General features: G+C 56.9%; 9 protein-coding genes across 9 annotated transcripts; 4 read left to right on the top strand and 5 right to left on the bottom strand.

Moving 5' to 3' along the window:
* Positions 1-478: 478 nt before the first annotated feature.
* Positions 479-971, top strand: OT_ostta02g01260 (Transcription initiation Spt4-like; the record flags this gene model as incomplete). The annotated part of the gene is made up of 4 exons (XM_003074853.1): positions 479-592; positions 643-734; positions 783-841; positions 889-971. 4 exons carry the CDS (start codon positions 479-481, stop codon positions 969-971), a joined length of 348 nt encoding a protein of 115 aa, XP_003074901.1.
* A 13-nt stretch (positions 972-984) lies between these two features.
* On the bottom strand, positions 985-1,740 carry OT_ostta02g01250 (Fe-S metabolism associated domain, SufE-like; the record flags this gene model as incomplete). The annotated part of the gene is made up of 5 exons (XM_003074851.1): positions 985-1,233; positions 1,285-1,305; positions 1,368-1,391; positions 1,440-1,508; positions 1,558-1,740. 5 exons carry the CDS (start codon positions 1,738-1,740, stop codon positions 985-987), a joined length of 546 nt encoding a protein of 181 aa, XP_003074899.1.
* A 356-nt stretch (positions 1,741-2,096) lies between these two features.
* Positions 2,097-3,668, bottom strand: OT_ostta02g01247 (Transposase, Tc1-like; the record flags this gene model as incomplete). The annotated part of the gene is made up of 1 exon (XM_022985014.1): positions 2,097-3,668. The coding sequence occupies one exon, from the start codon at positions 3,666-3,668 to the stop codon at positions 2,097-2,099; it is 1,572 nt and encodes a 523-aa protein (XP_022840708.1).
* Positions 3,669-4,446: 778 nt separating this feature from the next.
* On the top strand, positions 4,447-6,018 carry OT_ostta02g01245 (Transposase, Tc1-like; the record flags this gene model as incomplete). The annotated part of the gene is made up of 1 exon (XM_022985013.1): positions 4,447-6,018. One exon carries the CDS (start codon positions 4,447-4,449, stop codon positions 6,016-6,018), a length of 1,572 nt encoding a protein of 523 aa, XP_022840707.1.
* A 159-nt stretch (positions 6,019-6,177) lies between these two features.
* Positions 6,178-6,900, bottom strand: OT_ostta02g01240 (Glutathione S-transferase, N-terminal; the record flags this gene model as incomplete). The annotated part of the gene is made up of 1 exon (XM_003074848.2): positions 6,178-6,900. The coding sequence occupies one exon, from the start codon at positions 6,898-6,900 to the stop codon at positions 6,178-6,180; it is 723 nt and encodes a 240-aa protein (XP_003074896.2).
* A 48-nt stretch (positions 6,901-6,948) lies between these two features.
* Positions 6,949-8,475, bottom strand: OT_ostta02g01230 (tRNA modification GTPase MnmE domain 2; the record flags this gene model as incomplete). The annotated part of the gene is made up of 1 exon (XM_003074847.2): positions 6,949-8,475. One exon carries the CDS (start codon positions 8,473-8,475, stop codon positions 6,949-6,951), a length of 1,527 nt encoding a protein of 508 aa, XP_003074895.2.
* Positions 8,476-8,927: 452 nt separating this feature from the next.
* On the top strand, positions 8,928-9,308 carry OT_ostta02g01210 (Ribosomal protein L7Ae conserved site; the record flags this gene model as incomplete). The annotated part of the gene is made up of 1 exon (XM_022985012.1): positions 8,928-9,308. One exon carries the CDS (start codon positions 8,928-8,930, stop codon positions 9,306-9,308), a length of 381 nt encoding a protein of 126 aa, XP_022840706.1.
* A 306-nt stretch (positions 9,309-9,614) lies between these two features.
* On the top strand, positions 9,615-10,286 carry OT_ostta02g01200 (Isochorismatase-like; the record flags this gene model as incomplete). The annotated part of the gene is made up of 1 exon (XM_022985011.1): positions 9,615-10,286. The coding sequence occupies one exon, from the start codon at positions 9,615-9,617 to the stop codon at positions 10,284-10,286; it is 672 nt and encodes a 223-aa protein (XP_022840705.1).
* Positions 10,287-10,338: 52 nt separating this feature from the next.
* On the bottom strand, positions 10,339-12,002 carry OT_ostta02g01190 (Glutamate--cysteine ligase, plant; the record flags this gene model as incomplete). The annotated part of the gene is made up of 2 exons (XM_022985010.1): positions 10,339-11,602; positions 11,847-12,002. Coding segments are annotated over 2 exons (1,420 nt in total), but the record flags the coding sequence as incomplete, so codon positions are not given.

Here is a 12,002-nt window from a genome sequence, read left to right as displayed (position 1 = left end):
CGCCGCTCGCGCCGCGTTCGAGGCGTTCGCGTTGCGACGCTATGTGTTGTGTGCGGAGCCTAACGTCATACTCAACGCACGCTGCGTCCAGTCGCTCTGCATCGAGCGTCATCGAGCGGGTTTTGTAAACGGATAGGCGAATGTTCACTACAATATGCGATGGCGACCCGCGGAGCCATACTTGTTCTGGTACAAAACTGTTTGCCAATACAAACTACTGGTACTCTGGTACACTGGTACAAAAAAAGCTCCATACCAGCCCAAGCACCCCTACTAGGGGACCCGGTCCCCTAGACGGTCCGGTCAAAATTTTTGACTCAAAAATATGTGAGTCACATAATGTGACCGCGAAGCTTCCTTGGACCAGTGTGCAAGCGTGCCCCGCGTGTGGTCACGTCGCATCTGAATCGCGTGGAATATTATTGACCTACAGCCTAACAGGTCTTATTCAACGAGATCACCAGACGCGCTGGACAATATGGAAGCCCGCCCGCCCGCGACTGTCGATGCAAACTTCATCTCACCCCCGACTCACAGCGACAAGAGGTCTCGCGCTTGTATCGGGTGCAAGCTCGTCAAAACTTTCGATCAGGTGACTACTTACCATACGTTTGAGCACATCTTTATGCTGAGCTCGTTAAGTTTATCGAGGATGGTTGCGAAAACTGTCAACACTTAGCTCTGAAAGACGATCGGGAACGCGTTTCAGAATGTACTACAACAAGCTATTCTGGGTAAGTGTAACGTGCCCTCCTACTCTCGTACTAAATACGTCTTCGTAGTGTTGTATCGCTTTTAAGCGACGAAAATGCGTCTTGGGTAGGGAAGTGGTTGCACCTAGGTACACTTCCCGAGCTTTGACGTTTCTCTTTCTCAATGTGTCCGCAGGTAAATATGCATGCGGTTGCTACGCCCTTCAATTACAAGGCTCGTTGATCACCCCCGTCGACAAACCCGTTGGGCGCACGTAAGTTCCGCTGAAATTCATAGGAAACTTCTTGCTTGGTTTTGCATGAGGCTGAGCATGTTGAGCAGGCCATTTGTTCTGGAGGGTGTAAGTGCGCTTTTCAGACCGAGGTCAGCGATGAAATTTGGCGTCACACTAGATATTTCTTCTGGCGAGTTACCGCTGAGAGCCTTTATTAGTAGAGCAGCTAGACCTTTGGTCAGCAGTGCGTCAGACTCCGCGTCGTAGTACACCAGGCCGTCTTTGAGCGACGGAATTATCCAGACCTTTCAAAACCTTTAGATAGGAGGAAAAATTCTAGCAAAATGATGTAACACCTGCGAAACACAGCCTGGAACCTGCAAGTTCCTGTGAGTACCGAGTTCATAGAAAAGAATACGTTCATAGAAAGAATACGGACCTTGTACATGTCACACAGTCTTTCCTGCAAGCACTGTTAGTAGGCATGTTGGGAGAGGCGTGGTATTCTTACCGCCTGTACAGGTGTAAGGGTTTTCGCCATGAAGAGCAACTGCCGGTATCTTTGCATTGGATCAGGGACCTTTCAGCACTTGAGCGATGCGGCAGCTGAGATGAAGATATAGACGCACTGCTTGAAACGAGCTCACTACTGAAGCTAGACTCTTCGGCGATATTTCGCCAGTTTCGGCTCTCACTAGAATAATACTTCGAGGGGTCAGGCGCGTACGCCAACGAGATCTCTCCTGTACATCTCGTCGGCGCGCAACGCCAGCATCCGTGCGAAACCAAGGCGTTCTGAGCCTGGCGCTCATTAACTTGTGCTCACTCCGTATCCGTCTACACCACACACGAAAGTACGCGCAGAAATCACACGTTCCGTGCTGCTGCGCAATATCTATCTTTGCAGGTCGCGCTCACTCGCTTGGTTCCTATCTGCTGAAGGTTCAGTATTCAAGACTGACAGGCCTTGACTGACAGGCCAGGTTCCAACCAGAAACGAGCTTGCGTAGCCATTCGCGCGCGGGATAAATTTATACTAACCTCCATTCGGAAAGTGATGCACCGGTTCATGACTCGTAAATTCGTGGAGGGGTCTTTTTTTTCGCGTTTTTTTCTTGAGTTACAACTCAGGGCAAATCGAGGGGGTCGCAACTTTTGCAACATAAATTTATCGTGGGAGAGAAGAAGGGAGTGAGGCATGCAGATCTTCGTAGTCCAAAGTGCGCGCCACCCGATCGTTTGCGTCGTCCAAATCCAAGGAAAGATCGACAGAAATGGGTTCCTCGTGCTTGATGCCGTGCGGTAGCTTGTAATCGTTCGTCCCGTTGGCGTCGAGGATGCATTTAGTGACTGCAATTTTGACATCCCAGCATCTCTGAAGTCTCTCGCGGTCATGATATTCATGGTATTGCTCCACCACGAGGTTCCAAAACTCGTCCTTATTGGCGGCGCTGTGTTCGATCTCACGTTCGTGCTCTTGAACGAACTTTGATAGCGACCTAAAGAAGCAGAGATCGTTCAAGTTGGTGTCCGGCGAGTTGGCCGGTTGTAACACAAATTTGATCATTGGCATTTGCTTCACATCGATGCGCTTCCGTTCCTTTCCAGCAGCGTTTAAAGCGTCCATGCACTTCACATGAGGCCGTGCGCCATCCATCTGTACAAAGACTATGTCAAAGTCTGCCATTTTCCTATAGATGTCCGGGATCAACTTCTCGGTGACTAACTCGTAGAAGAGTTTTGCGTCAACATCACAGTCTTCATCATACACGTCTCCTCGTTTGTGAAACTTGCTGTTTCGCTGCGCAACCTTTTTTTTTGCGCAGCGATACATTCCTATTCGTCCGTCGAAGTCGCCGCACGGTCGCGCAACGGCGCGCAGGCCCATCACTTTTTGAACAAAACGCTTGCTCTTCGTTGGCACCCTTGTTCGCCGTTGTTGTCCTGGGTACACCTTCACCGCTCGCTTGCGCAGCATATCCCACCATTTCTCGTCAATGTCGATCCATCCTACTTTTTTGCGACTATCTACGTTCGGGTATCGCAAGTTTTCCGTCCCCGTCCAAGTGTAATCAAGATGCTGCTTTGCCCACTCCAATCTTCTCTGCACGTCTTTTGCGCTCAGGCAAGGTACATAGCGCTCGCACACTTGGCGCCAGCCGGCTTTTTTACAAGATTCAAATACAGTTGTACACGACACGCGCTTACCTGTTCTCTCCGTGAACCGCTTCGCGAGCGATTCCCACGTGAAGTAACCTTTGACCTCTTCTGACAGGCTCTCGAGCGTCTTCATGTCATCCTCCGTCAATGCACGCGGGCGCCCACTTCTCGGTCGAGAATCAACGTTTTCCTCCGCTCGCCACCGACGTAGGATCCTGTATCCATGAGGCTTGCTTATACCCCATTCCTTGCATACATCTGATACCGAGGCTTGTCCGTAACGCACGGCAAAGTGCACACACTTGGCAAAAGCAACCCTCTCCGTGTCGCTCAGTTCCCGCCCACCGCGCTCTCGCACGCCGCTTGGAGCCTTGAACGGGCTCAACAGAGGACCGAGGACTGTGCGCGAGGGTGTTTTCTCACGCTTCCGCAGCCTCTCGCTCACCGGTCGCGTGCGCGCGTCGCCGTGAACCTCCAACTTCGTCCGTCGAGGCGCGCGATTCAAACTTGATGGCGTGCGCTCTTCCTCGCCCCCTGAGCGCTCGGTGCCCGGGTTTAGCAGACCACGCGGCCAAAACATGTGAAACTTGGCACGCGAGCTCTCCGTCGCGCCCCGGGTCGATTTGTGTCGTCCGCGCGCGCGCTGGCGCGGGGAGCACGCGCGTTTCGAATTTTTTCGTCGATGGGCGTACACACGTAGAAAAAAGGAGAAAACCCTAGGAGGGGTAAAAATTTAGCTAAATCGCTCTCGAACTTTTGCAACTTTTTTCGCGTTTTCCTATCATTTGGAAGATCGAGCAAAACTGACATCATCTCGTTGCCGCGATTTCACGCAAATTCAGAGAGAGAAACTTGCATCGACGTACGGGAAATTTCAACAGCTTTCCAACGGTGTGCGACACATCCCGCTCGGATGCGACGTCGCGTATAATGGGCAATTTTCTAAAAAGTTTTGCAACGGAGGTTAGTACTAACCTCCATTCGGAAAGTGATGATACTGAGCTTTGTTATACGCGTTATCGCATCATATCGAGGCATGCTGTACATCGATGGAAAGCTGTTGAAATTTCCCGTACGTCGATGCAAGTTCCCCGGTGTGGATTTGCGTAAAATCGCCGATGCGTGATGATTTCCATTTTGTGTCAATTCCAAAATGATAGGAAAACGCAAAAAAAGTTGCAAAAGTTCGAGAGCGATTTAGCTAAATTTTTACCCCTCCTAGGGTTTCCCCCTTTTTTCTACGTGTGCACGCCCATCGACGAAAAAAGTCGAAACGCGCGTGCTCCGCGCGCCAGCGCGCGCGCGGACGACACAAATCGACCCGGGGCGCGACGGAGAGCTCGCGTGCCAAGTTTCACATGTTTTGGCCGCGTGGTCTGCTAAACCCAGGCACCGAGCGCTCAGGGGGCGAGGAAGAGCGCACGCCATCAAGTTTGAATCGCGCGCCTCGACGGACGAAGTTGCAGGTTCACGGCGACGCGCGCACGCGACCGGTGAGCGAGAGGCTGCGGAAGCGTGAGAAAACACCCTCGCGCACAGTCCTCGGTCCTCTGTTGAGCCCGTTCAAGGCTCCAAGCGGCGTGCGAGAGCGCGGTGGGCGGGAACTGAGCGACACGGAGAGGGTTGCTTTTGCCAAGTGTGTGCACTTTGCCGTGCGTTACGGACAAGCCTCGGTATCAGATGTATGCAAGGAATGGGGTATAAGCAAGCCTCATGGATACAGGATCCTACGTCGGTGGCGAGCGGAGGGAAACGTTGATTCTCGACCGAGAAGTGGGCGCCCGCGTGCATTGACGGAGGATGACATGAAGACGCTCGAGAATCTGTCAGAAGAGCTCCAAGGTTACTTCACGTGGGAATCGCTCGCGAAGCGGTTCACGGAGAGAACAGGTAAGCGCGTGGCGTATAAAACAGTGTATAATTTTTGTAAAGCAGCTGGCTGGCGCCAAGTGTGCGAGCGTTATGTACCTTGCCTCAGCGCTAAAGACGTGCAGAGAAGATTGGAGTGGGCAAAGCAGCATCTTGATTACACTTGGACGGGGACGGAAAACTTGCGATACCCGAACGTAGCTAAGAGCAAAAAAGTAGGATGGATCGATATTGACGAGAAATGGTGGGATATGCTGCGCAAGCGAGCGGTGAAGGTGTACCCAGGACAACAACGGCGAACAAGGGTGCCAACGAAGAGCAAGCGTTTTGTTCAAAAAGTGATGGGCCTGTGCGCCGTTGCGCGACCGTGCGGCGACTTCGACGGACGAATAGGAATGTATCGCTGCGCAAAAAAAAAGGTTGCGCAGCGAAACAGCAAGTTTCACAAACGAGGAGACGTGTATGATGAAGACTGTGATGTTGACGCAGACATCTTCTACGAGTTAGTCACCGAGAAGTTGATCCCGGACATCTATAGGAAAATGGCAGACTTTGACATAGTCTTTGTACAGATGGATGGCGCACGGCCTCATGTGAAGTGCATGGACGCTTTAAACGCTGCTGGAAAGGAACGGAAGCGCATCGATGGGAAGCAAATGCCAATGATAAAATTTGTGTTACAACCGGCCAACTCGCCGGACACCAACTTGAACGATCTCTGCTTCTTTAGGTCGCTATCAAAGTTCGTTCAAGAGCACGAACGTGAGATCGAACACAGCGCCGCCAATAAGGACGAGTTTTGGAACCTCGTGGTGGAGCAATACCATGAATATCATGACCGCGAGAGACTTCAGAGATGCTGGGATGTCAAAACTGCAGTCACTAAATGCATCCTCGACGCCAACGGGACGAACGATTACAAGCTACCGCACGGCATCAAGCACGAGGAACCCATTTCTGTCGATCTTTCCTTGGATTTGGACGACGCAAACGATCCGGTGGCGCGCACTTTGGACTACGAAGATCTGCATGCCTCACTCCCTTCTTCTCTCCCACGATAAATTTATGTTGCAAAAGTTGCGACCCCCTCGATTTGCCCTGAGTTGTAACTCAAGAAAAAAACGCGAAAAAAAAGACCCCTCCACGAATTCACGAGTCATGAACCGGTGCATCACTTTTGACACGGAGGTTAGTACATAAATACAATAGCTAATTCTAGGTCAAGGACTCTCACGGTCCGCCGTTTCGTAGTCAAAGTAATCCAGCCTCCCTGTTCGTCGCCATGACTCGAGCAACTCTTTGTCGTTCGGTCTGAGTGCCTTTGCGGAGTCTCTGGCGGCCATCGCGGCGAGCCAGACGACGAACGCCTGTGCTCCCTGCGATTCTCCGAGTTCGTACCCCTGAAACTCGCGCATCGCGAGCTGAAACCGCTCGGCAAACGGGTATATTGCGATGTCAGCAATTGATGGCGACGAGCCGAACAGAAAGTCCCCTCCGCTGCTCGCGCAGAGCGAGTCCAAGCGTGCCACATTCCGCTCCAACCCGTCGATCACGCTCGATCGCGGTTGAACACCACGGATGCTCCACCCACCACCTATGAAAGAGAGACCAGAGCTGATGAATCCGCCGTACGCGTCGGCGTCCTTGACGAAATCCAAAATCTCCTCGCGCGGTCCGACCCTCGACGTGAGCGACCCGCGATCGAACACGTCGTCGACGACGGTGATAATTCGCAAGGACTCCGTAATGACGTCGCCGTCGTCGAGGGACATCGCCGGGACGAGGCCGCGCGGGCAGGCGCGCAAGAACCACGCGGGCTTGGCGCTCAAGTCGACGTGTCGCTCGAACTCTTTCGGCGATAAACCCTTCTCGACAAGCGCCAATGACGCTCGATGTGCGTACGGACACAGGGTGTGCGTGTACAGCGTCACCGCGGGCGGCATCATCAAGATTTATCTGCGAGGCGTTGTGAAGCGCGGCGACCGGCGCGCTCACTTGCCGATACAAAAGCGCTCAAAGATTGTGTCCAGGACATCCTCGGTAACGTCCTCGCCCGTGACGGTGCCGAGGGCGAATGCGGCCTCGCGCAAGTCGATGGTCCAGAAATCCAGCGGCATGTCCGCGTCGATGGTGTCTCGGAGTCGATCGAGCGAGTCCAGGGCGACGTGCAAAGCCTCCGCCTGGCGCTGGTTCACCGCCCAGGACTCGCTCTCGGTGTTCACGACGTCTCCGGTTATGCAGCGCGCGAGTGCTCTCTCCAACTCGACGAGGTTATCACCCGTCGCGGCGCTGATGCGAACCACGTCACTAAAGCTATCGACGACGTCCGCGGGCGGTGTCGCGTTTTCCGCGTCGGCGACATCCGTCTTGTTGATGACGAGAATCGCCGCTCCGCGCGCGCGCTCGTTCGCCGCAATCTCACTCTTCCAGATATCATAATCCTCACTCACCCATCCTCGCGAGGCGTCGACCACGAGAGCGACGACGTCCGCTCCCGCGGCGGCGGCTCTCGAGCGCTCGACGCCGATTTGCTCAACTTCGTCATCCGTCTCACTACGAATCCCAGCGGTGTCGAGTAGGACGACGGGAATACCGGCGACGTTCATCGACGCCTCGACGACGTCTCGCGTCGTTCCCTCTCGAGAGGTCACGATAGAGCGCTCGCTTCGCGTGAGCGCGTTGAGCAACCGGGATTTGCCGACGTTTGGTCGTCCCAAAATCGCCACCGTGACCCCGGTCTCGAGCAAGGCACCGCGCTTGGCCGTTTGCAAGACCTCACGAATTTTTTCCCGCGCCTCACTCGCCTTTCTCTCGATAGCTTCGACGTCTAAAGGCACCATCTCGTCGTCAAAATCCAGTCGCGCCTCGAGCTCGGCGAGCAAATCGACGCACGTCCGCCGCGCCTCGCTCACGGGCGTCGTCAGCCCCCCCCGCATCGCCGCCAACGCGCTATCCGCCCCCGCCGTCGTTCGCGCGCTCACGAGCGCGTGCACCGCCTCCGCCTGCGCTAAATCCAACCGTCCGTTCAAGAACGCTCTCAACGTAAACTCGCCTCTCCGCGCCGTCCGCGCGCCGAGTTCCCGACACCGCATCAACGTCCTCTGCACGCACACCGCCCCCCCGTGACAGTGCAACTCCACCACATCCTCCGCCGTGTAACTTCTCGGCGCGATGAACGCGATCGCGATCGCCTCATCGATCGCCCGTCCGTCCGCCTCCGTCACCCGTCCGTACGTCGCGCGATGACTCTCCCACGTCTCCACGCCCTTCCCCCCCCGCCCGACCGCGAAGACGTCGCTCGCGATCGTCAACGCGTTCGGGCCGCTCAGGCGCACGATCGCGACCCCCCCCACCGCGCCCGCGGTCGCCGTGGCGACGCCGACGATGGTGTCCGCGTCACCGCCGCCGGGACCGACCGCGCGCGCCGTCGCGCGTCCGTCGCGTCGCGGACGACCGCGCGCTCGGACTTTGGGTCGACGCGTCGGCGTCGCCGTCGACGAAGCGGTCGACGTCGCCATCGCGCGCGGCGCGGACGGCGTCGACGGCGACGGCGTCGGCGACGGCGTCGATGGAGACAAAGCACACAAAATCGTGGGGCGCTCTCGCCTCGGACACAAAGTCGTGGGGCGCTCTCGCCTCGGACACAAAGTCGTGGGGCGCTGGCCTCGCCTCGGCGGCGGCGGCGACGACGCGCGCGGTCGCACAATCAGCCGAGCTCCGTTCGTCGACGACGTCGCGCGACACCACGAGCGGTGAAGCTGTCGACGAACGAGGTCCGTAATCGTCTCGCGCGACGCGACGACGCGACGGAGGACGCGCGGATGGGCGCGCGGGCGACGATCGAGGGGAGGGATTAGGGAAATCGATTGGATTCGCGACGAGACGCGCGCGGGGCGAGGGACTGACGACGGGTGCGCGCGAGACGGCGACGTAGATCGATTGAAAGGTTTTTTGCGCGCGGTATAACGACATGGCGGACGTGAACCCGAAGGCGTACCCGCTCGCGGATGCGCAATTGACGATCACCATTCTGGACATCGTCCAGCAGGCGTCGAATTACAAGCAATTGAAAAAGGGCGCGAACGAGGCGACGAAGACGCTGAACCGCGGTATCTCGGAATTTGTCGTGCTCGCGGCGGATACGGAACCGTTGGAGATTTTGCTTCATCTCCCGCTGCTCGCGGAGGATAAGAATGTGCCGTACGTCTTCGTGCCGAGCAAGCAAGCGCTCGGACGCGCGTGCGGTGTCTCTCGACCGGTGATCTCGTGCTCGGTGACCACGAATGAGGGTTCGCAGCTGAAGCAACAGATTCAAAACTTGAAGGATGCGATCGAGAAGTTGCTCATCTAATAACGCGGTCGTCGACGGGTGAGGGGAGTCGAGACGCGCGAGAGTTTCTCGCGAGAGTTTCTCGCGCGCGCTCGGCGACGCCGAGACGCCGTTATGTACCAAACATCCTAGCACACATCTAGGGAGGAACGTTCCTCGTCAATAGTCCTTTTGTTTTTTATACGAGGGAAAACGTCCACCACGACCGCGATCGAAAGCCTCGCGCGTCGCGTCCCGACGGAGCCTCAGAGCATGTTGCTCGCGCGCGCCACCCGTCCCCTCGCGCGCGTGACCTCTCGCCGCGCGTCCACTTCCACGCTCGCATCGATGTCCGCCCGGACACCGCGAGCGAGACTCAGCGGCGCCGACGCGGTTCGCGTCCTCTGGGTGTGCGACGTTCAGGAAAAGTTTGCAGGCGCAGTCAAGTCATTCGACCGCGTCGCCCTGGGCGCGTCCACGCTCGTTCGCGGATTGCCGATGGTGCACGACAAAAATGTCTTCATGGTCAGTGAACAAGTCCCGGATAAGTTAGGGCCGACGGTGGAACCGATCAAGCGAGCGATGGTTGACGCGAAGGAGAACGAGAGCGCGGACGTCTTCACTCGCGTGTACGCGAAGACGAGGTTCAGTATGTGGAAGAGCGATAACGAGGCGTTCCTGCGCGGGTGTTACGATCAAGACGTGAGATTCCAGCACGTGATCGTGGGGTTGGAGGCGCACGTGTGCGTTTTACAGACGGTTTTGGATATATTGCGAGACAGACCGAGCGACGACGTCTTCGTGTGCGTGGACGCCGTGTCGAGCATTCGATTGGAGGATCGAGCGGTGGCGCTGCGGCGCATGGAGCGCGCGGGGGCAATCTTGACGTGTACGGAGAGCGTGTTATTCGAGGTCATGGAGGACGCGACTCACCCGAGGTTTCGCGACGTGTCAAAGCTCGTGCGAGAGGCGGCGAGGTTCGCGTCGCAACTCACGTCGAGCCCGTTGCCTAGCATTTAATCTCTCTCTTGTACTGCTACAAACAATCATATTTAATCGAATAGACTCAAGTCTAAAACTTGGGAAGGACATCAGGGTACGAGGCGTACTCGTACACCTTGGCGAGATCTCCCTTCCACTCGTTCGTGAAGAGCGCGCGCGTTCGAGACGAGGCGGTGGCGCCGCCGTCAACCATTTGTTGAAGGTACTCGAGGTACACCTCTTCTCCCAACCCACGCTCCTTCAAGCCGTCCACGGCGAGCCGAACCATATCGCGCGCGATGTCTCGGGCGGTGCCATTCCTGAACTTGGCCGAGAGTCCATCCTTGGTGACGGCGACGCGAAGCGTCTCGCGTTCCTCCTTGGACCAGTCGCTCACCAGCTTTTCCGCCGCGGTGAGCGCCTTTTCGGAATACAACAAGCCAACCCAGAGAGCGGGAAGTGCCATGATGGCCTCGAAAGAGCCGCCATCGGCACCGCGCATCTCCAAGTATCTCTTCAATCGAACCTCCGGGAACACCGTCGTGAGGTGTTGCTCCCAGTCGGCGAGGCACGGCGTGTCGCCCGGAAGTTGCGGGAGCTTCCCTTCCATGAAGTCGAGCCACGATTCCCCAGAGACGTCGACGTAGGTACCATTTCTGTACACGAAGTACATGGGGACGTTCATGACGTAATCGCAGTACTTTTCAAACCCGAAATCATCGTCGAAGACCCACGAGAGCGTTCCCGTGCGATCGTCATCCGTGTCTCTCCACACGTCTGAGCGCATGGACTCGTACCCGGTGTCCTCGCCGTCCACGATGCCAGAGTTGGCGAAGAGCGCCGTCGCGAGCGGTTGAAGCGCCAATGACGTTCGAAACTTACGAATCATGTCCCTCTCGTCCTCGAAATCGAGGTTCACCTGAATGGTGCACGTGCGGAACATCATGTCCAATCCTCGGGTGCCCTTCTTCGGCATGTACGCGCGCATAATCTTATACCGACCCTTGGGCATCATCGGCGTCTCCGCGACGCTCCACTGCGGATCGAACCCGATACCCATAAATTGATGCCCCTTTTCCTTCGCGAGCGCGGTCACGGTTTCGATGTGCCATCGAATCTCCTCATCCGTCTGCCGCAGGTTTTCGAGCGGCGCGCCCGAGAGCTCGAACTGTCCGCCCGGCTCCAAGGTGACGCTCTGCTTATCCTTCGTGCACCCGATGATGTTCTCCCCCTCATAAATCGGCGCCCACCCGTATCGATCGACGAGCGACGTGAGAACGTGTCGAACGACGGGGTAATCCATCCGTCTCAGCGTCGCCGCGTCGAACCCGAGCTTTTCGTGCTCCGTCCCGATCCTATCGTCGTCGAACGAAATCCACCCACCGGTCAGTCTCACCACCCGCGACGCGCACCGACGCATCGACATCATTCACCACCACCGAACGAACCCCATCACCCCCCCGATCGTACACACCGAGCGCCGTCGTCCCTCGCTCCCGTCTCGTCTCCGCCCGCGCCGCGTCCGCGCGTCTCACCCTAATCCCTCGTCCCATCGCGCGCGCGCCGCCGTCACCCATCGAAAACACAGCGCACACGCACCGAAACATCTCCCTCGGTTTACATCCCTCTCGCACGTACGCCACGCACGCCTCTCGCGTGAGCGCCGCGCTTCCTTTCACGCACGGCGTCGACGGCGCCGCCGCCGCGCGCGCGCGTCCGCCCACGCGTCGTCCGTCGACGCGTCCGCGTCCGCGC

The sequence above is a fragment of the Ostreococcus tauri genome (assembly GCF_000214015.3).
Source record: "Ostreococcus tauri WGS project CAID00000000 data, contig chromosome 02, whole genome shotgun sequence".
Lineage (NCBI taxonomy): Eukaryota > Viridiplantae > Chlorophyta > Mamiellophyceae > Mamiellales > Bathycoccaceae > Ostreococcus > Ostreococcus tauri.
The sequence above is the reverse complement of the archived record's forward strand: the minus strand, read 5'-3'. Positions and strand labels throughout refer to the sequence as shown.